Source organism: Tasmannia lanceolata, unplaced genomic scaffold (genome assembly GCF_043159265.1).
Source record: "Tasmannia lanceolata isolate RefF3 unplaced genomic scaffold, GAP_Taslan_0.1 ptg000008l, whole genome shotgun sequence".
Classification (NCBI taxonomy): domain Eukaryota; kingdom Viridiplantae; phylum Streptophyta; class Magnoliopsida; order Canellales; family Winteraceae; genus Tasmannia; species Tasmannia lanceolata.
This window is the reverse complement of record NW_027518685.1, coordinates 17,229,996-17,253,364: the sequence shown is the minus strand read 5'-3', so window position 1 is coordinate 17,253,364 and position 23,369 is coordinate 17,229,996. Positions and strand designations below refer to the sequence as shown.

The 23,369-nt window shown below is 39.4% G+C and overlaps 2 protein-coding genes across 2 annotated transcripts; both read right to left on the bottom strand.

The window, feature by feature from the left end:
* Window positions 1-4,616: 4,616 nt before the first annotated feature.
* LOC143882768 (disease resistance protein At4g27190-like) lies at window positions 4,617-7,686 on the bottom strand. The gene is made up of 3 exons (XM_077386194.1): window positions 7,657-7,686; window positions 6,293-7,499; window positions 4,617-6,103 (listed from the first exon to the last, which is right to left on the bottom strand). The coding sequence occupies exons 1-3, from the start codon at window positions 7,684-7,686 to the stop codon at window positions 4,617-4,619; spliced, it is 2,724 nt and encodes a 907-aa protein (XP_077242309.1).
* A 1,799-nt stretch (window positions 7,687-9,485) lies between these two features.
* LOC143882767 (uncharacterized) lies at window positions 9,486-22,603 on the bottom strand. The gene is made up of 5 exons (XM_077386193.1): window positions 20,974-22,603; window positions 20,201-20,855; window positions 19,484-20,034; window positions 12,821-12,884; window positions 9,486-12,351 (listed from the first exon to the last, which is right to left on the bottom strand). Exons 1-5 carry the CDS (start codon window positions 22,149-22,151, stop codon window positions 9,499-9,501), a joined length of 5,301 nt encoding a protein of 1,766 aa, XP_077242308.1. The 5' UTR covers window positions 22,152-22,603; the 3' UTR covers window positions 9,486-9,498.
* Between the last annotated feature and the right edge of the window lie 766 nt (window positions 22,604-23,369).

Below are 23,369 nucleotides of genomic sequence, written 5' to 3'. Positions count from 1 at the left end.
TTGAAATGGCTGGGTTCTACACTTTTTTATAGAGGCTCTGGTGACTTCTTAGTGTAGAAAGCACCAATGTATAGTGTCTTTCCAGTTCGGTTTGAATTATGGATGTTAGATCGCGCCTATACGCTCAACGATCCAGATCAATCTTGGAGTGACTGTTCGGATATTTAAAACCCCGTCTTCCCCCATAACCGTTAGATCATGGCCGATCGCAACTCTACGGTTTGGATCACAACCCCCTGGCTTTTGACCGTTGGGGGAAGGGACACAACCCACTGACCGTTGGAGTACTCGGCCTGCTGGGCCGTTTGTTAGGCCCGACTAGAAGCCCAACTCAGTCGAACCATTTGGCACTGGGCTTTATGGGCCTACAAACCATTCGGCCCACCCATCTGATCGATCCATCTTCATCTAGATCCAACGGTCCAGATCAAATCTGGAAAAATTAAAGGCTCCAATTGCTCCTCGCTACGCCGCAGTTCGGTTTGAATTCTGGACGTTAGATCGCGTCCATACACGATTCAATGATCCAGATCAATCCTGGAGTGACTGTTGGGATATTTAAAACCCCGTCCTCCCCCATAACCGTTAGATCATGGCCGATCGCAACTCTACAGTTCGGATCTCAACCCCCGGGCTTTTGACCGTTGGGGGAAGGGACACAACACACTGACCGTTGGAGTACTGGGCCCGCTGGGCCGTTCGTTAGGCCCGACTCGAAGCCCAACTCAGCCGAACCATTGGCACTGGGCTTGATGGGCCTACGAACCATTCAGCCCACCCATCTGATCGATTCATCTTCATCTAGATCCAACGGTCCAGATCAAATATGGAAAAATTAAAGGCTCCAATCACTACGATGCGGCGTGCAAAGTGCGCCAATAAAGCGCCCTATAGCCTATAGCCTATAGCCCATTGCCCACGCCGCGCGTGCGCGGACGGTGCATTGAAGTAATATATGTCCATCTCCAACTTTTCTCCGGAGCAATGTGGGACTATCTTTTCAATGCACTTCTACACTCTTTCCAAAAGCAAAAGCAAAAAGTAACTTTCCAAAGAAGAGTTTTTCTTTTCCAAATCAACTAAGAGAAAACATTTTCCAAAACTTGTTTTGACCACCAAACACTTGATTTTGAAAAATCTCTAACAAACCCCTACCATTTGCAAAATCAAAGAAAGTTTTTCCATTAGGCTTGGAATTCTTATGCATAAATAAATGTATCTCTCAATTTGAACCTTTACTTAGTGAAAACACATCAAAGTTAACCAAAATTACATAGTAGACATGTCTTTGAACTGGCAATTCTATTTGGTTAACCGGACACATCTCACACATAAAAATTCATCTCTTTACGCAATTTCTAAAAGACCGACACATGTATTGGCCTTGTGTCGATATCTTGGTTTCATGAGCGCTCTAGAGACTGCCAGGTCTCATAAGAAGCGGCACCACTCCCACACTCACATAGGTAGACTTATCAAGAGTGCCCATGTAACTATAACACTCCAACACTTTGTTATAAGTCTATTAAGAGCTCAAATGCTCAGCCTTTTCCTTTTATACATTACAGGTACCAAGCACTTTACCTTGGAATGGTAAACATAATATATTATAGTGCTTGCAATCACTCCATATGATGTACTTTGACTCAGTGAACTCAAGACTTAATATTTATTCCAGTGTTGAGTCGAGGTTCCATCATTGGTGATTATCTGGTAATGGCTTTAACCCCATCCCTAATGATGTTTTACACACCAGATCTCTCGCAAGAGCTTTAGTGAATGGATCAGCCAAATTTTGACTTGATCTCACATAATCAATAGTTTCTACTCCATTAGTAAGTAACTCTCTCTCTCAATACTGTGCCTAAGTCCTATATTCTGGACTTACCATTATAAACATGATTATATGCCCTAGATAGTGTGGCATGACTATCACAGTGGACATAAATCGATGGTATAGGTTTAAGCCATAATGGAATTTCCAATAACAAATTCCGAAGCCATTCCGCCTCTTTACAACATGCTGCCAGAGCTATAAACTATGCTTCCATTGTTGAAGTTATTATGCATGTCTGTTTCTTAGAGGCCCAGGAGACTGCTCCCCCACCAAGGGTGAAAATCCGCCCACTTGTTGATGTATGATCTATACGCTCAGTTAACCAACTAGCGTCAGTGTATCCTTCTATTGCAGTTGGATACCCACTATAACATAATCCATAGTCTATAGTTTTCTTTAAATATTTTAATACTCTATAGACTACATTCCAATGAAAGAAATTTGGATTACTGGTAAACCTACTAAGTTTACCCACAGCAAATGCTATGTCTAGCCTAGTACAAGTCATAGCATACATAAGGCTACCAATCACACTTGCATATCCTAGTTGAGAAATAGTCATTCCAAAATTAAGATATAACCTCCCACTATGATCAAATAGAGTTGAAGCAGGAGAACAATAAAAATGATTAAACTTTTTAAGAACTTTTTCAATATAATGTGACTGGGTCAGAATCAAACTGCTGTTATGTCTTATGATTCTTATACCCAAGATCACATCTGCTTCACCCATATCTTTCATATCAAAATCTTGAGATAAAAATAATTTAGTACTTTGAATACATTCAATATCAGTACTAAATATTAACATATCATCAACATATAAACATATAATGACACATTTACCACCTTTAAAGTTACTATATACACATTTATCTGACTCATGAATTCTATAACCATTAGAGACTACTACCTTATCAAATCTTTCATGCTATTGTTTAGGAGCTTGCTTTAGGCCATACAAAGATTTGACTAATTTACATACTTTATGCTCTTGACCAGGTAAAATAAAACCTTCAGGTTGTTCCATGTACACTTCTTCATCAAGTTGACCATTTAATAATGCAGTTTTAACATCCATTTGTTCTTTCAATCATTTTATGGGATCTGATATATGCCAGTAGATGATGAGAATATGTTTATTTATTTTCTATGAAATTGAAAATCACCCACAAGTATTTGATTGATTAACTTGTTTAATTACCAAAATAATTGAAAATAAGGAGAATAATTATACCAGTGATAAGATTCATGTCACAAGGGACAATGCACTCATCATAACCAGTGTCATCATCCTCGCCGGTCTCGGCTGGGAGTCGGGTCCCATGCTTGCTGAAATGGAAGAAGAGGAAGTCTCCCGGCCCGGCTGAGCGGATGAGATCAGAAAGCGCCTATCGAATGTTGACTCCAGTCGGCTGTGTGTGTGATTGATCAGTGTCAATGAGAACTCTGATATCTTCTTTGGCGAATCCAAAGCGCTCAATCAAGCTTTTGTACATTCGTTTTACGTCATTGATGCACCCTTTGAGCTCTGCCTTTGTGAACCCTTAGGAAAGTGATCCCATACGTGACAATTTTGTTTATTTGGGTGGATAGAAATAAATTGAATCTTCAATGAGAATATAAAATCTGTTGGAGTGATAATAACAGAGATAAAAATATCTATAACTAGGTGGGCAAGGGTGAAGAAGATTTTGGGGGATTATCGATAGATGATGGTATTGGAAGACCGGTCTGAATGGTAGTTCAGCTTCAAATGAAACAAAAGTGAGGTCTCCCCTTATTGGTTTGCGTATTTTTAATGTGTAATTAATTTGTACATTGATGGTGGAAGAGGATGCAAAAAATGTAATCATGTGGGCCACAAGATCTTCCAGGCTTGGAGATTAGTGTGATTCATCATGGAGGTGCCAAATCTTTAGTAGGGGCCTTTCCTCGATGTTTACACATATTCCAATATCTTCAATTGAGACGATGGGCATGGGCATGGGCGGAGCTGGCCTTGTTATTTAGTAACATGACTCCATTGTAGTGAGCATGGACACAGTTTTGCTTTTTTTGCTGTAATTTTTCTTGTTTTTTGGAACATCTTGTCCCATGTTATGGTTCAATGTTTTCTCTTTTGTCTGATAAAGTTGCAAATGTTATCTCTAAAAAGCAAAAAAAAAGAGGCATCAATCATGCATTACAAACTTATTCAAATTGACAGATGATCTTAATTGATTGTTTTAGATGAAGGGGTTTCCATCATCTTGATCGAACCATACAATAGCTCCAGACGTGATCGAGAATCAAATAAAGACCATAAAGATCACACACCCTTTTAGATCATGAGATAATCTTGACCGTTGATTCAAATCAAGTAGAACCCATCACTAGGATCGACTTGTACATCATCCAAAAAAATGGCTATCAGATGGGATCTATCAATTTACAATGATATCATAAAAAAGTAATAAATACATCATCTCTCTAAACAAGGGAAACAACCGTGTTGATTGCTCCATGAAGTCAAAGAGACAAACCCACTTGGACATGGCATTTATATATATGTAGCATTTGATTTGGTACACCAACTCTCGGACTCTATCAGAGGAAGAAGATGCTTCTCCTTTTGTCCACCCTCTCTTCTCTCCCTTCCCGTTTTTCATATTAATATGAAAAACAATAACACAAAAGGTTAATAAAAAATTAAGAAAGAAATATACAAAAAGCTACAACATATTCAAATTGAAAGTGACAGAGGCAGAGCGAGAGTACCTGCGAGAGTCTCTGCTTACTATTTCCTTCGTTTGAAATGTTTTTGAAGATTCAACCTGGTTTCTTCATCTTCCCATTCTAATTCATTCCACCATTCCTCTCGTCCCCATATCCCTCGTATTTTCTTTGCATTACCGGCAGAAAAAGGAAGCCTCCGTAGATTAGGGCAACGCCTGACATAAACAATCTCCAAAGAGGGCCATGAAAATGCCTCTTGGCAAATGTACCTCAATTCCGGTAAGTTATAAAGGTTTAAAACTCGTAGATGTGGGAGTGCATTACTGTCCACTGCGCTGCAGGTTGCGACTATCTCCGATGTATTCTCATCAACCACCTTTGCTCCAAATATCTCCTTCATATTGGAACAATAGTATACCTGGATTTCTTCAAGGTTGTGAAGTTGTTCAAGCAAATCATGGGGGATGAGACTCTTTAATCCATTACAAGCCAGCACCCTGATCTTTTGTAATTTAGGAAAGCTACTTCTTCCTCCACTTTTAACCATTCCCTCCCAAATGTTGTCTGACCCCTCAATCTGAAAAAGGATTAATTCCTTTAGATTCGGTACACTTTTAGCTACTTCCCCTATCCTATTTACAGAGCAATCACTTATACTTAAACAAGTTGCAATATTTAACATCCCCTCAGCACATTTGGCCAGGTGTTCAACATCACCACTCAGATCCACCATTCTTTCATCAACTCTTTCTAACCAAGTAGTCCTGTATTTACTAGGCGCCATGTAAAAATGAAAACTTTTTAGCCTTTTCAACCAAGTTGAATCCAAAGGAAAATAACCAGTGCTAGAGACCATAATTCGAAGATAGTACAAGTACTCTAAATGTAGTAACTCCTCCAACGTCACACTTTCCTCATCCACCTCCCCTTTCACCCCCCACCCATAACTACTCTGATACATGTCTAGTACCTCCAACCTAGACAACCTTGATATCGTCTGGGCTTCAATTCTTTGTAGCTCCCTCATCTCAGATAGTTGCAATACCCTTAGATTATTAAGTTCGCCCACCTCTTTTGGCAGTGATTTGATTTTTGTACCACTTAAATTCAAGACCCTAAGTGCTTTCAAACTTAGAAAGATATCCTTAGGAATCTTATTAAGAGGATTTTTTTGCAGAAATAAAGTTGATAGGCTAGAACATGTCTCCAAAAACGTAGGAATCTCACTTAATCCCCCACCAACAAATGAAGCTCTGTTAATTGATTCATGCATCCCTTCTTTTGTGATCTTGCTCCAGCTCATGTTAGATTGGACAAAGAATTTATTCCCATCTTCCGAAGAGGACGCGATCCATATAGCAACATCGCGGACAATGTCGTGCATTTTTACAGTTCCTTTACCTTGTCCAGGTTCCAACAAGCAAGAATGCTTGAGCTTTTCAATCAAATCAACCCCACTTTCTAAGGATTCTTCGATATTCAATGATTCGTCTATTAATCCCTCAGCTCTCCAACATCGTATGAGCTCGTTTTCCTCAATAGAAAAATCTTCAGGAAATAATGAACAGTACAAAAAGCAGGGTTGAATGTTCTTACCTTGTAACGAGTCGTAACTCCATTTCAAGGGCCCAAATACATCCTCCTCCACACGTTCAATATTCCTTGGTTGCGCCGCTCGGAGTCCTCTTAAGGCTTTCCTCCACTGCTAGACCCTTTCCTTTCCTCTCATAGAGCAACCGACAACCTTAATTGCCAGTGGCAAGCCCTTACACTCTTTGGCAACCTCCCTTGCTAGAGATTTTATCTCTTCGACATCAGGCAGCTCTCCAACATGTTCACTAAACAACTTCCAACCTGCTTCATCGTTTAGCGTGTTGACTTGAATGTTTTTATCCGTCTTCATCTGGTAACATACATCCAAAGATCTTGTAGTTAATACAATCTTACAGCCCAGCAGGCTTTGTGGAATGCCCACTTTGTCCAAATCTATTTTCTCCCATACATCATCCAAGATCAAGAGAAATTTCTTTTGTTTCTTCAATCCTTGGAACAGTAGAGCCGCCCAGCTTTCCTTTCTCTCGTTCTCGAGTACCTCTTTAATTTTCAATCTGCTAGCAATTTGCAATTGAATCCCATGCAAGTCTAAGATGCTTGACACAGTGACCAGAATAATAATATCAAAGGGGTGCGCCAAGGATCCATCGGCCATTATATTGTTCAAGTTACTTACAAGAGTAGTCTTTCCTACTCCTCCCATACCCCAAATTCCTATCTTTCTGATCTCATCATTCAACACCAGCTCTTTGAGACGATCTAATAGCTCTGATGCTGCTTTCTGATCCACAATGGACGGTCCTGGCATCTCCTGGACAGATTCTGGCTGAGGATTAGGAACCGCCAACTCTTCTGGAAAATTGGCCCTGGTATCCATAAGCTCCTTCACCTCTTGGATCTTTTCCATGCTACTTTTGCTTAATTTATAGCGTAAATAACAATTTGGAAAACACCCACAAAAATGTTTCTGGCTGGCTTTGATATCTTCCTCCATTGAGTCCCATTGGCCTTCGATGTTATTCACCTTTGGTATCCAATCTTTCACTGTCAGTATTGCTACTTTTCCTTGTTTACCAGTTGATTCAAGATATCCTTCTATGTTTTGCTTAGAATCTGAGAGTTCCTTCATCTTGGCTCGAAGAGAGTCGGTATTTGGCTGGAATTTGAAAAAGATGGTGATCTTTGAGTAGATGGTGGTGCATAAAAACTTGCCAACTCCGACAACTGCCGACTCCCCAGGAAAGGCCATTCTTTCCAACGACAAAGATAAGGAATTGGGGAGAAAGGATATTTGAAGAACAAAGTTTTCTGGCTTTTGAGTTTTTAGAGGGAGGATACAAGCAGCACTGACACAGAAGGGAACCACCGAAACAAGTGATATAAGCAATCCCTATACAATAACGACAATAATTCATTAAATTGATTTTTCTATAAAGTAGGAAAAAGAGTAGATGCTATTGCTGCTTTTGCGAAGATTCCATTTGCTCTTTTGTTTGTCTATTTGGTCTTCGCTCATTTGTTTTCAGTGAAATTAAAAATGCTTTTACCTTTTGGCAGCTTTTGAGCACTAGTGCCATTTCTTCAAAACCATGGGCTGGTTTATTCAAAACCATTGACTTGTACCTCCATTACATCCTCCATTACAAATTTTTAACAAAGTTACTTGGGTGAAATTTCAACAGAATTGCATCCAAGGTTTGAGATAGACCTTGCAAAATGAAACCCATACCCGCAAATAGGTGGGGCCTATTTGGCCATAGGCCCCACCTTGATCAGATCATCCTAGCCCCTTGATCAATAAGACCTCATATTTGTTTTTATAAAGAGAAGAATATCCGTTGATTTTTGTGGGTCTTAATCTTACAGATAGGGTGGTCATTAGGCACAGGACTCGAACCAAGTGAGAGCCCATTTTGTTTGCCTTGCTAGTTTACTTTTATACAATGCTGGGACCCACTCATGGGTTACACGTTGCCCCTATCGATTCCGCCATTGGACTACCCCATCCATCCAATTTTTCACATAGAATGCGAACCATTGGATTTATTTCATCTTGAAGTTGTCAATTTGCATGTCACCAGTTAGACACTTAGGAATTTGCATGTCACCAGTTAGACACTTAGGAATATCCAGTGGTGGTGATCTTGTAGGACATGGCTCTTCTTGAACCAATCCTATTCAATTTTAATTAGATGCACCTTTGCTTTATGAAAATACCTGTCTAAATTAACCTGTCTAAATCCTATTCAATTGTACAAAGAAAAACTTTTCCATCAGAAATGTTAAACGGGAACCAATCAACCGAGGTTAGACAAGATCCTATTCCCAAATATGCCATTCGCAAACCAAGCAATAGACAAGAGATAGATGAACGAGATATGTTTTGATTTTCGTTCTCTAGAGAGGCAATAGACATTTATGCTTTTCATGAGATCACTAGTTAAGCGAAGAACATGATCTCACGGCTTCTGCCGAAAGCAATCTAGTAGAGCGGGTACCTAAGCGTGAGATCCCTGGCAGAGAAAAGAGGAACTGCACCCCCTCTGGCGTCGCCCTGAGAGCCTTATTAGTTCTGCAGATCGGAGGGTTACAATCATGCTATGGAGTAAAATTTTGGGCGCGGCCTATCTCTGTTAGGACCCAGCAAATGAATGGTTTAGATCACCCAAACAATGTGGAATTTGTTGGCTGCAAGTTCAGGCACGGCCGTTGACCATATAAATTCTCCCTATATATAAGTATATTGGCCCTTCTTTACGTGAGACAGATGATCTTAATTGATTGTTTTAGATCAAGGGGTTCCCATCATCTTGATCGAACCATACAATAGCTCCAGACGTGATCTAGAATCAAATAAAGACCATAAAGATCACACACCCTTTTACATCAAGCCAAAACTTAGATCATGAGATAATCTTGACCGTTGATTCAAATCAAGTAGAACCCATCACTAGGATCGACTTGTGCATCATCCAAACAAATTGATAGAACCCATCAGATGGGATCTATCAATTTACAATGATATCATAAATACATCATCTCTCTAAACAAGGGAAACAAAAAAACAAAAAATTCATAGGGCCTTATCTGATGATGTTCCCCGAGATCAACCGTGTTGATTGCTCCATGAAGTCAAAGAGACAAACCCACTTGGACATGGCATTTATATATATGTAGCATTTGATTTGGTACACCAACTCTCGGATGAAGAAGATGCTTCTCCTTTTGCCCACCCTCTCTTCTCTCCCCTCCCGCTTTTCACTAATATGAAAAACAATAACACAAAAGGTTAATAAAAAATTAAGAAAGAAAATATACAAAAAGCTACAACATATTCAAATTGAAACCGACAGAGGCAGAGCGAGAGTACCTGCGAGAGTCTCTGCTTACTATTTCCTTCCTTTGAAATGTTTTTGAAGATTCAACTTGGTTTCTTCATTTTCCCATTCTAATTCATTCCACCATTCCTCTCGTCCCTTGATCTCTTGAATTTTCTTTGCATTACCGGTAGAAAAAGGAAGCCTCTGTAGATTAGGGCAACCCCAGACCTGAACAATCTCCAAAGAGGGCCATGAAAATGCCTCTCGGCAAATGTACGTCAATTCCGGTAATTCACGAAGTTGTAAATTTCGCAGCTTTGGGAATGCATTACTGTCCACTACGCTGCAGGTTGCGACTATCTCCGATGTATTCTCATCAACCACCTTTGCTCCAAATATCTCCTTCATATTGGAACAATTCCTTACATAGATTTCTTCAAGGTTGTGAAGTTGTTCAAGCAAATCATGGGGGATGAGACTCTTTAATCCATGACAACCAATCACCCTGATCTCTTGTAATTTAGGAAAGCAACTTCTTCCTCCACTTTTAACCATTCCCTCCCAAATATTGTCTGACCCCTTAATTTGAAAAAGGAATAATTCCTTTAGATTCGGTACACTTTTAGCTACTTCCCCTATCTTATTTACAGAGCAATCATTTATACGTAAACAAGTTGCAATATTTAACATCCCCTCAGCACATTTGGCCAGGCGTTCAGCGTCACCAGTCAGCTCCACCACTCTTTCATGATCTTTTCTTAACCAATTAGTCCTTTCTTTAGGTTGAATAGGCGCCATGTGAAAATGAAAACTTTTTAGCCTTTTCAACCGAGTTGAATCCAAAGGAAAATAATCAGTGCTAGAGACCCTAATTCGAAGATAGTACAAGCACTCTAAATGTAGTAACTCCTCCAACGTCACACTTTCCTCATCCTCATCCACGTCCCCTTTCACCTTCCACCCATAAAGACTCCGATACATGTCTAGTACCTCCAAACTAGACAACCTTGATATCGTCTGGGCTTCAATTCTTTCTAGCTCCCTCATCTCAGATAGATTCAGTACCCTTAGATTATTAAGTTCGCCCACCTCTTTTGGCAGTGATTTGATTTTTGTACCACTTAAATTCAAGACCCTAAGTGCTTTCAAACCTAGAAAGATATCCTTAGGACTCTTATTAAGAGGATTTTTTTGCAGAAATAAAGTTGATAGGTTAGAACACGTCTCCAAAAACGTAGGAATCTCACTTAATCCCCCACCAACAAATGAAGCTCTATTAATTGATTCATGCATCCATTCTTCTGTGATCTTACTCAAGCTCATGTTAGATTGGACAAAGAATTTATTCCCATCTTCCGAAGAGGACGCAATCCATATAGCAACATCGCGGACAATGTCGTGCATTTTTACAGTTCCTTTACCTTGTCCAAGTTCCAACATGCAAGAATGCTTGAGCTTTTCAATCAAATCAACCCCACTCTCTAAGGATTCTTCGATATTCAATGATTCGTCTATTAATCCCTCAGCTCTCCAACATCGTATGAGCTCATCTTCATTAATAGAAAAATCTTCAGGAAATAACGAACAATACAAAAAGCAGGGTTGAATGTTCTTACCTTGTAACGAGTCGTAACTCCATTTCAAGGGCCCAAATACATCCTCCTCCACACCTTCAATATTCCTTGGTTGCGCCGCTCGGAGTCCTCTTAAGGCTTTCCTCCACTGCTCGACCCTTTCCTTTCCTCTCATAGAGCAACCGACAACCTTAATTGCCAGTGGCAAGCCGTTACACTCTTTGGCAACCTCCCTTGCTAGAGATTTTATATCTTGGACATCAGGCAGCTCTCCAACATGTTCACTAAACAACTTCCAACCTGCTTCAACGTTTAGAGTGTTGACTCGAATCTGTACATCTGTCTTCATTCGGTAACATACATCCAAAGATCTTGTAGTTAGGACAATCTTACAGCCCAGCAGGTCTTGTGGAATGCCCACTTTGTCCAAATCTATTTTCTCCCATACATCATCCAAGATCATGAGAAATTTCTTCTCTTTCTTCAATCGTTCTAACAATAGAGTTGCCCATCTTCCCTTGCTCTCCTTCTCCAATTTCTCCTTGAAGTTCAATCTTTCAGCAATTTGCAATTGAATCCCATGCAAGTCTAAGATGCTTGACACAGTGACCGGAATAATAATATCAAAGGGGTGTGCCAAGGATCCATCGGCCATCATATTGTTCAAGTTACTTACAAGAGTAGTCTTTCCAACTCCTCCCATACCCCAGATCCCTATCTTTCTGATGTCATCATTCAACACCAGCTCTTTGAGACGATCTAATAGCTCTGATGCTGCTTTCTGATCCACAATGGACGGTCCTGGCATATCCTGGACAGATTCTGGCCGAGGATTAGGAACCGCCAACTCTTCTGGAAAATTGGTCCTGGTATCTATAAGCTCCTTTACCTTTTGGAACTTTTCCATGCTGCTTTTGCTTAATTTATAGCGTGAATAACAATTCGGAAAACACCCACAAATATGTTGCTGGCTGGCTTTGATATCTTCCTCCATTGAGTTCCATTGGCCTTCGATGTTATTCACCTTTGGTATCCAATCTTTCACTGGCAGTATTGCTACTTTTCCTTGTTTACCAGCTGATTCAAGATATTCTTCTATGTTTTTCTTAGAATCTGAGAGTTCCTCCATCTTTTCTCGAAGAGAGTCGGTATTTGCCTGGAATTTGAAGAAGGTGGTGATCTTTGTGCAGATGCCATTGCATATACACTTGCCAACTTCGACAACTACCGACTCCCCAGGAAAGGCCATTCTTTCCAATGACAAAGATAAGGAATTGTTGGGGAGAAAGGATATTTGAAGAGCAACTGTTTTGTGGCTTTGAGATTCAGAGGGAGGATAGAAGCAGCACTGATGAAGAAAGGAAACACCGAAACAAGTGGTATAAGAACGGCAATACTTATTCACTAAATTGCTTTTTCTAGGTGATTGAAAGTTGAAACACCATTTTTTACTATTCCAAAGCTAAAGACAAGATTCGGTACAAAAGAAGAGGCAATACAGCTGGCATCAGGGTCCCGTTAGTATTCCAAATTCGTTTTACACTTCTTGATTAGGGTGACAGGCAGACCCAATTCATCTACTTCTAATACATCCTGCTCTGTAAATATTCCCATTATGCCTCTCGAAGCTGGGGGGTCTCACCACAAAGAATCTTTTGAATCAAGGAGGGTACACATGTTATCCAAGCACCTGGATGGCCCACAATCAGCTCAAAATTAGAGAAAATCGGAACATTCACAGGCCCACATGCGTAAATCGAAGAAAATCAACTGTGTAATTCACATGAAATAATTAAAATCAAGTCAATCAACAGTACAGATGAGTCCAGCCCATCATCCGCACTCCAAATGCTATTCTTAATCTGATTAGCCAATGCAGGGCTATGATAATTCCCAGCAAGCTATAATCAGCCAATCAGAAAAGTGTTTGATTTACTTGTGATTATTCTTAATGGCCAATTAACCTTGTCTAGTATTTGACGGTAAAGGCTATTAAGGCTGAATATCTGTAAGTGCATTTCTTAAGCAATTAGGAAACAATCCTTCTTTATTTTACTTTGATATGTAGTACATTACCACTTAAAACAACTTCGGGCGTATTGTTATGTACACCCAAATTGTAATTTGAGTGCAAGTTGCGCCTTGTAGATTGCAAATTCATGTGTAAACCGCAACTCGAAAAGCCCAAATTGCTCCTCAAAACAATTGATTTCAACAAATACTTTGCATCTCCTAATTGTTTAAGGCAAGGTTTCTATTGATTTCAACAAATACTTTGCAGCTCCTTGTAAAGCCTTATCAAATTTCTTTCAAGATATATCAGAAGGAGCAGGAAATGTTATGATCTGTTCTCTGAAGACTGTCTGTGTGATGTGATTAGAGTGAGAATGGGTCTGACCAAATTTGAAAGATGAATCTCCATGCATTTAATAGGCCTGTAAGTGCTTTACTTGCTAGTTTGTATTTTTCCTTCAAATGCCTGGAATTATGAAAAACCCAATCGAAAATAACACGAATCCTCAGTAACCTCTCAGCTGATCTACCAGAGACTGACTGCAAATAACTAAAACAGGCTTCTGGGTTTGGAATTTCACGAAATATCTGGCCTCCTGTCAATTGCTCATTCGGTGCCTTTGATTGTCTCAGATAGGTTATGTCAGATTTTTTTCCCCAAATTGCCCTGCACTATAACTCCCAATTTCACTTGTTTTTGCTTGAATTAGTGCCTAGGAACCAAAATAAATCCCAGGAACCAAAATAATCCCGCACGAGGAGGAACCAAAATAACCAAAAGAAGAACTTTTGTCTTCCCAACAGTTCAAGCAACCAAACAAAGCAGGGATTTTTATTTTACCGGGATTTTTTTTTCCCCACCATATCCGGTCAACCAAACATGGGATTTTTATTTTACCGGGATACTTCCAGGGAGTTCCCCCCCCCCCCCCCCCCCCCCCCCCCAATCTCCCAGGAAGTTTTTTGTTCCACAAAAGTCCCAAGAACCAAAATAATTCTGGCATCCAAATGAAACCAGATGGATGGGAATGAACTCACGTTTCAAGTTTTCGAGCTTTCCCACCTCTAATGGTGGCTAAATGATGAAGAAGATGACTGATAAGGTTAAAAAAAAAATTGAAAATAAAAAAAGTAAAAAAAAGAGGGAGAAGAGAGGAGGGGAAAATGGAAAAGCAATACGTGTTGCTTAAGAAAAGGACATTTTCGTCCAACTTTCGTCCCTTGTTGATAATTTCTGAAAAGCATGGGTCCTATTGATAATTCTGCCTAATTTTTGTCCCCCATTGGTAATTGTTCCATAATTTTGTAGCCTTTTTTTAAGGAAAGCCCTTGGGCCCATGTGTGCCGTGTGGATGTGAAAGGGCCCATTGAGCCCTGCTGGTAAATGCAACTATGGCACATTGCCATAGGCCCCACCTTGATCAGATCATCCTAGTCCCTTGATCAATAAGACCTCATTTTTGTTTTTATAAAGAGAAGAATATCCGTTGATTTTTGTGGGTCTTAATCTTACAGATAGGGTGGTCATTAGGCACAGGACTCGAACCAAGTGAGACAGCCCATTATGTTTGCCTTGCTAGTTTACTTTTATACAATGCTGGGACCCTCTCATGGGTTACACATTGCCCATATCGATTTTGCCATTGGACTACCCCATCCACCCAATTTTTCACATAGAATGCGAACCATTGGATTTATTTCATCTTGAATGGTTTAGATCACCATATAAAATCTCCCTATATATAAGTATATTGGCCCTTCTTTACGTGAGACAGATGATCTTAATTGATTGTTTCAGATGAAGGGGTTTCCATCATCTTGATCGAACCATACAATAGCTCCAGACGTGATCGAGAATCAAATAAAGACCATAAAGATCACACACCCTTTTACATCAAGCCAACACTTAGATCATGAGATAATCTTGACCGTTGATTCAAATCAAGTAGAACCCATCACTAGGATCGACTTGTGCATCATCCAAGAAAACACAAAATTCATAGGGCCTTATCTGATGATGTTCCCCGAGATCAACCGTGTTGATTGCTCCATGAAGTCAAAGAGACAGACCCACTCGGACATGGCATTTATATATATGTAGCATTTGATTTGGTACACCAACTCTCGGACTCTGTCAGATGAAGAAGATGCTTCTCCTTTTCCCCACCCTCTCTTGTCTCCCCTCCCTCTGTAACAGCGCCAATAATTCAACAAATTGCTTTGGGCCCCATTGTGTGTGTGTGTGTATGTGTGCCCCATTTATTACAAGGATGGTTAAGACTTACAAGGCTGAGAAATGGGAGTGGACATAGGATGGTTAAGACTTACAAGGGTGAGAAATGTAAAGAAGGATAGGAGAAATAGCCGAGAAGAAGATTGAAGCGTGAGTGGGGTTATGGGTTCAGTGAAATTCGAATTCTAAAATTGTCTTGTCAACAGTTCCTTACTTTACTGCTGGCTTCCTCTATTTTTTTCCTCTACGATCTCACTAGAACTCTAGCCTCATCTCCTTTAAATATTACGAAAACAGCCTTCTCTGAAAGACAGGCCCTCTGACCCATACGGCCATACGTATATAGACATTTAAAAATACATTAATTTTTCAAATTTTGAATCTGGCAATCTGACAGTGACAGTGTCCGAATGCCAAGGGTATATTTGTCATTTTCAAGTTCATCCGGTCTTCTTCATACTTTTATGTGATTCGTCCGCTTGTCCTCTGTAACTATCATCATTTCTCATTTACCTTTTAGAAGAAGGTAAATGATATGAGCAGAACCATGTTTCAATAATTGTAAGGTCCTAGCTTATCTCCTCCTTTTAAAACTAAAAGACAAGATGCATTAGTGCAAATAACAAACCATGGTTGAGCTGATATCATCTCTCTTTTAGAATAGTAAGATTCTGTTTGTCAACTTAAAATTTCATTACACCGTTAATTATTCTGGGGAGGGGATTTTGATAATCGAGGAAATTAATTAGGCATAAAATGCTTGGAGAGGAAATTTTAAGTTATGCTTGTTCAAATGAAAGTAGGCCATTATGGTGATTCAAATTGGGTATGGCCAGAAACATGTGTTAAGATAGGTTAGTAGAGAATCAAGAAAGTTCTAGTTACTTAATTGAATATCTCCATTCACGAGGTGGCTGGTTTGATATTCTTTAAGGGTAACGGAGAGCTTACTTTGGATAGTTAGGGCTGATTTATGACTTATAGGGTTTTTGGAACTGTTTATGGATGTATAATTTCACTACATACACTTTTCAATTTTATGATGCTCATGAACGCATGTGTTTGAATTTTGATACCCGGTTATTTATTTGTCAGAATACATTTGTCGATGTCTAAATGTCATCAATTCTTAGCATTGAGTTGGTTTTGGGAGGAATTGGTGAAAACCAGATGCACATACTTTTTATGTCTTGCTTAGCAAATATTTTACAACTTTAGGTCACTTTTGGATACCTCATGCTTTTGTATTTGGATTTGGATTTGAGTTTTGGATACAGAATACATCAATCATCCTCATGCTCATGTTGTACGAGAGAGACTGAGAGGGAGGGAGGAACATCTTGCTGTTGCTGCAGTAAGGTCGAGGAGCAGCGAGGGTGAAGGAAAAGATTTGAAATTAAGAGATATAGCGTAAACTTGCTAACTAGTTTGCAAAATCAGAGTGTTGGAGAGGTGATCTAAGCAAAATTGGTAATCGTATGATCCTGAAATATTCCTTGATTTACTTGTGATTATTCTTAATGGCCAATTAATCTTGTCTAGTATTTGACGGTAAAGGCTATTAAGGCTGAATATCTGTAAGTGCATTTCTTAAGCAATTAGGAAACAATCCTTCTTTATTTTACTTTGATATGTAGTACATTACCACTTAAAACAACTTCGGGCGTATTGTTATGTACACCCAAATTGTAATTTGAGTGCAAGTCGCGCCTTGTAGATTGCAAATTCATGTGTAAACCACAACTCGAAAAGCCCAAATTGCTCCTCAAAACAGTTGATTTCAACAAATACTTTGCATCTCCTAATTGTTTGAGGCAAGGTTTCTATTGATTTCAACAAATACTTTGCATCTCCTTGTAAAGCCTTATCAAATTTCTTTCAAGATATATCAAAAGGAGCAGGAAATGTTATGATCTGTTCTCTGAAGACTGTCTGTGTGATGTGATTAGAGTGAGAATGGGTCTGACCAAATTTGAAAGATGAATCTCCATGCATTTAATAGGCCTGTAAGTGCTTTACTTGCTAGTTATTATTTTCCTTCATCAAATGCCTGGAATTATGAAAAACCCAATCGAAAATAACACGAATCCTCAGTAACCTTTCAGCTGATCCACCTGAGACTGACTGCAAATAATTAAAACAGGCATCTGGGTTTGGAATTTCACGAAATATCTGGCCTCCTGTCAATTGCTCATTCGGTGCCTTTGATTGTCTCAGATAGGTTATGTCAGATATTTTTTCCCAAATTGCCCTGCACTATAGCTCCCAATTTCACTTGTTTTTGCTTGAATCAGCGCCTAGGAACTAAATAAATCCCAAGAACCAAAATAACCCCGCACGAAATCCGAAGAACCAAAATAACCAAAAGAATAACTTTTGTCTTCCCAACAGTTCAAGCAACCAAACAAAGCATGGGATTTTTATTTTACCGGGATTTTTTTTCCCACCATAGTTTGGTCAACCAAACATGGGATTTTTATTTTACCGGGATACTTCCAGGGAGTTTTTTCCCCCACCAATCTCCCAAGAAGTTTTTTGTTCCACAAAAGTCCCAAGAACCAAAATAATTCTAGCATCCTAGATATAGAGAGATGGATGGGAATGAACTCACGTTTCATATTTTCGAGCTTTCCCACCTCCAATGGTGGCTAAATGATGATGAAGATGACTGATAAGATAAAAAAAAAATTGAAAATGAAAAAAGTAAAAAAAAAGTGGGAGAAGAGAGGAGGGAAAAATGGAAAAGCAAAACGTGTTGCTTAAGAAAAGGGCATTTTCATCCAACTTTTATTGACAAGACCTCTTTTGTCCCTTGTTGATAATTTCTGAAAGCATGGATCCTGCCTAATTTTTGTCCCCCATTGGCAATTGTTCCATAATTTTTTAGCCTTTTTTTAAGGAAAGCCCTCGGGCCCCTGTGTGCTGTGTGGATGTGAAAGGGCCCATTGAGCCCTGCTGGTAAATGCAACTATGGCACATTGCCATAGGCCCCACCTTGATCAGATTATCCTAGTCCCTTGATCAATAAGACCTCAATTTTGTTTTTATAAAGAGAAGAATATCCGTTGATTTTTGTGGGTCTTAATCTTACAGATAGGATGGTCATTAGGCACAGGACTCGAACCAAGTAAGACAGCCCATTATGTTTGCCTTGCTAGTTTACTTTTATACAATGCTGGGACCCACTCATGGGTTACACGTTGCCCCAATCGATTCCGCCATTGGACTACCCCATCCATCCAATTTTTCACATAGAATGCGAACCATTGGATTTATTTCATCTTGAAGTTGTCAATTTGCATGTCACCAGTTAGACGCTTAGGAATATCCAGTGGTGGTGATCTTGTTGGACATGGCTCTTCTTGAATCAATCCTATCCTATTTTAATTAGATGCACCTTTGCTTTATGAAAATACCTGTCTAAATTAACCATGAATCCCTGATCATATCATTTCCCTCTAAATTGTAGAAAGAAAAACTTTTCCATCAGAAATGTTAAACGGGAACCAATCAACCGAGGTTAGACAAGATCCTATTCCCAAATATGCCATTCGCAAACCAAGCAATAGACAAGAGATAGATGAACGAGATATGTTTTGATTTTCGTTCTCTAGAGAGGCAATAGACATTTATGCTTTTCATGAGATCACTAGTTAAGCGAAGAACATGATCTCACGGCTTCTGCCGAAAGCAATCAAGTAGAAGCCATCACTAGGATCGACTTGTGCATCATCCAAAAAAATGGCTATCAGATGGGATCTATCAATTTACAATGATATCATAAAAAAGTAATAAATACATCATCTCTCTAAACAAGGGAAACAAATAAACAAAAAATTCATAGGGCCTTATCTGATGATGTTCCCCGAGATCAACCGTGTTGATTGCTCCATGAAGTCAAAGAGACAAACCCACTTGGACATGGCATTTATATATATGTAGCATTTGATTTGGTACACCAACTCTCGGACTCTATCAGATGAAGAAGATGCTTCTCCTTTTGCCCACCCTCTCTTCTCTCCCCTCCCGCTTTTCACTAATATGAAAAACAATAACACAAAAGGTTAATAAAAAATTAAGAAAGAAATATACAAAAAGCTACAACATATTCAAATTGAAAGCGACAGAGACAGAGCGAGAGTACCTGTGAGAGTCCCTGCTTATAACCATGGTGTCCTTTCTTTGAAATGTTTTTGAAGATTCAACCTCGTAGCTTCATCTTTGATGATTCAACCTGGTTTCTTCATCTTCCCATTCTAATTCATTCCACCATTCCCATTCTCTGTCGATCTCTTGTATTTTCTTTGCATTACCGGTAGAAAAAGAAAGCCTCCGTAGATTAGGGCACTTTGATACTTGAATAATCTCCAAAGAGGGCCATGAAAATGCCTCTTGGCAAATGTACCTCAATTCCGGTAATTGAACAAGTTGTAAAAATCGTAGCTTTGGGAATGCATTATTGTCCACTACGCTGCAAGTTGCGACTATCTCCGATGTATTCTCATCAACCACCTTTGCTCCAAATATCTCCTTCATATTGGAACAATTGGCTACAATGATTTCTTCAAGGTTGTCAAGTTGTTCAAGCAAATCATGGGGGATGAGATTCTTTAATCCATGACAAAAAAGCACCGTGATATTTTGTAATTTAGGAAAGCTACTTCTTCCTCCACTTTTAACCATTCCCTGCCAAATGTTGTCTGACCCCACAATATAAAAAAGGAATAATTCCTTTAGATTCGGTACACTTTTAGCTACTTCCCCTATCCTATTTACAGAGCAATCCTGTATAGATAAACAAGTTGCAATATTTAACATCCCCTCAGCACATTTGGCCAGTTGCACTTCTTAACCAATAAGTCGTTTCTTTACTAGGCGCCATGTGAAAATGAAAACTTTTTAGCCTTTTCAACCGAGTTGAATCCAAAGGAAAATAACCAAAGCTAGAGACCCTAATTCCAAGATAGTACAAGCACTCTAAATGTAGCAACTCCTCCAACGTCACACTTTCCTCATCCACCTCCCCTTTTACCTTCCACCCATAACTACTCTTATACATGTCTAGTACCTCCAAACTAGACAACCTTGATATCGTGTGGGCTTCAATTCTTTCTAGCTCATACGTGTTTGATAGATTTAGTAGCCTTAGATTATTAAGTTCGCCCACCTCTTTTGGCAGTGATTTGATTTTTGTACTACTTAAATTCATGACCCTAAGTGCTTTCAAACCTAGAAAGATATCCCTAGCAATCTTATTAAGAGGATTATCTTGAAGAAATAGAGCTGATAGCCTAGAACATCTCGCTAAAAACATAGGAATCTCACTTAATTCCCCACCAACAAATGAAGCTTTGTTAATTGATTCATGCATCCCTTCTTCTGTGATCTTGCTTGAGCCCATGTTAGATTGGACAAAGAATTTATTCCCATCTTCTGATGAGGACGCAATCCATAGAGCAACATCGCGGACAATGTCGTGCATTTTTACAGTTCCTTCACCTCGTCCAGGTTCCAACATGCAAGAATGCTTGAGCTTTTCAATCAAATCAACCCCACTTTCTAAGGATTCTTCGATATTCAATGATTCGTCTATTAATCCCTCAGCTCTCCAACATCGTATGAGCTCATCTTCCTCAATAGAAAAATCTTCAGGAAATAATGAACAGTACAAAAAGCAGGGTTGAATGTTCTTACCTTGTAACGAGTCGTACTCCATTTCAAGGCCCAAATACATCCTCCTCCACACATTCAATATTCCTTGGTTGGGACACTCGGAGTCCTCTTAAGGCTTTCCTCCACTGCTCGACCCTTTCCTTTCCTCTCATAGAGCAACCGACAACCTTAATTGCCAGTGGCAAGCCCTTACACTCTTTGGCAACCTCCCTTGCTAGAGATTTTATCTCTTCGACATCAGGCAGCTCTCCAACATGTCTGCTAAACAACTCCCAACTTGCTTCATCGTTTAGAGTGTTGACTTTAATGGGTTCATCGGTCTCCATCTGGTTACATACATCCAAAGATCTTGTTGTCAATATAATCTTACAGCCCAGCAGATCTCCTTGTGGAATGCCCACTTTGTCCAAATCTATTTTCTCCCATACATCATCCAAGATCAAGAGAAATTTCTTTTCCTTCAATTTTCCCAACAATAGAGTGGCCCATCTTTGCTTGCTCTCTTTCTCCAGTTCCTCCTTAAATTTCAATCTGTCAGCAATTTGGGATTGAATTCCCTGCATGTTTATGACGCTTGACACAGTGACCCAAATGATAATATCAAAGGGTTGTTTCAAGGATCCGTCAGCCATCTTATTGTTCAACTCACGTATAAGTGTAGTCTTACCTACTCCTCCCATACCATATATTCCAATCTTTCTGAAGCGATCATCATCTATCACCAGGTTCCTAAGATGATCAAACCTTGATGCAGGATTCTGATCCACAAGTACTGACGGCCCCGGTATCTGCTCGACCAGTTTCGGCAGAGGATTAAGAACCACCAACGCTTCTGGAAAATTGGCCCGGGTATTTATAAGCTCCTTCACCTCTTGGATCTTTTCCATACTACTTTTGCTTAATTTATAGCGTAAATAGCAATTTGAAAAACACCCACAAAAAAGTTTCTGGCTGGCTTTGATATTTTCCTCCATTGAGTTCCATTGGCCTTCCATGTTATTCACCTTTGGTAGCCACTCTTTCACTGGCAGTATTGCTACTTTTCCTTGTTTACCTCTTGATTCAAGATATTCTTCTATGTTATGCTTAGAATCTGAGAGTTCCTTCATCTTTGCTCGAAGAGAGTCGGTATTTGGCTGGAATTTGAAGAAGGTGGTGATCTTTGTGCAGATGCTATTGCATATACACTTGCCAACTTCGACAACTACCGACTCCCCAGGAAAGGCCATTCTTTCCAATGACAAAGATAAGGAATTGTTGGGGAGAAAGGATATTTGAAGAGCAACTGTTTTGTGGCTTTGAGATTTAGAGGGAGGATACAAGCAGCACTGATGAAGAAAGGAAACACCGAAACAAGCGGTATAAGCAAAATTCCCTATCTAAGAAGGACAATACATACTCACTAAAAAACAACTCTATTATTGTCTTCACGTGTAACTCGATCGAATTGGTTAACTCAACTCGCTCAATTAATTAAACTCTCTTTCCAAATCTAGCCCAGTTTTTGGCTTTTAAATTATGCTTATGATGACCAAAAGTAAAGGCTATAGTGAATTTATGATAAATGTGCATGCAATTTCTTCCAAGGAATAGCAGCAAAATTACAAATCCCTTTGCAACAACGCCAATAATTCAACAACTAGCTTTTGGTCCCATTTAGAGGGAGCTCATGTCTCTGTGTGTCGGTTGTTTAGGAAGATAAAGTGGGTTTTCGGGTTTTAGGGTTTAGGTTTTAAGATAAAGTGAGAGTGCCAATGGTGTAGCCGACGATAGTGATTAAGCCGGCATGTGTAGAGGGCAGTGATGCTGGGATTAGAACGAAGAATTAAGTAATGAGACAAGACAACTTAGGGAATATAGAGCTACTTTTAAAAGGCACTTTGCCATGAAATGTATTTTTAGCCAAGGAATATGCTAAAATGAAAGAACTTTTACAGTCCTGTCTAAAAGGCACTAATGGGGTCTACCTCTCCCTCATTTACATTGTTCTGATCAACGGCAGTCATAATTCTGTCCAAATGCTGTCAAACCCTTGATCCATCAAGCCTCATCTCTGTAATATAGGCCTGCCTAGGGTTCTGCCAACAAAAGCTAGACCGTTGATTATTTTAGGCCTTCATCTTAGACATGAGATCTCCATTTGGGATGGCCTACGAGATCAATGGTATTGATTTCACATAACCCCCGTCCCAATGCAAAAATTGCCATTTACCATTGATCATGAAAGTGACTTTCTGCTTAGTCGTTCTCTTTAACTAATCTCATCTTTTGATGGTTAATTAGGATTTAATATGAACATTTAAGGATTTGAAGGCAAATTTTGCTAAAATAACAATTTATCATTGAAGAAAACGCTGTGACAATTTGCTGATTTGGATAAGGGGCTGCTGGGTTTTTTACTTAGTTTTTTTTTTCCCGAGTTCTAGGAGTTTTACTTAGTTTATCAT

Excerpts from the sequence above, each read along its gene's own strand:
- LOC143882768 (XM_077386194.1), bottom strand. The coding sequence starts at position 7,686 with ATGGCACTAGTGCTCAAAAGCTGCCAAAAG. Across the intron at positions 7,500-7,656 it reads TGCTCAAAAGCTGCCAAAAG|GGATTGCTTATATCACTTGT; the intron begins GTAAAAGCATTT and ends GTTATTGTATAG. Across the intron at positions 6,104-6,292 it reads ACTGGCAATTAAGGTTGTCG|ATTTTTCTATTGAGGAAAAC; the intron begins GTTGCTCTATGA and ends TATTTCCTGAAG.
- LOC143882767 (XM_077386193.1), bottom strand. The coding sequence starts at position 22,151 with ATGGCCTTTCCTGGGGAGTCGGTAGTTGTCGAAGTTGGCAAGTGTATA. Across the intron at positions 20,856-20,973 it reads GTGGAGGAGGATGTATTTGG|AGCTGAGGGATTAATAGACG; the intron begins GCCTTGAAATGG and ends ACGATGTTGGAG. Across the intron at positions 12,885-19,483 it reads TGGGAAGATGAAGAAACCAG|CCCTGCATTGGCTAATCAGA; the intron begins GTTGAATCATCA and ends GAATTATCATAG.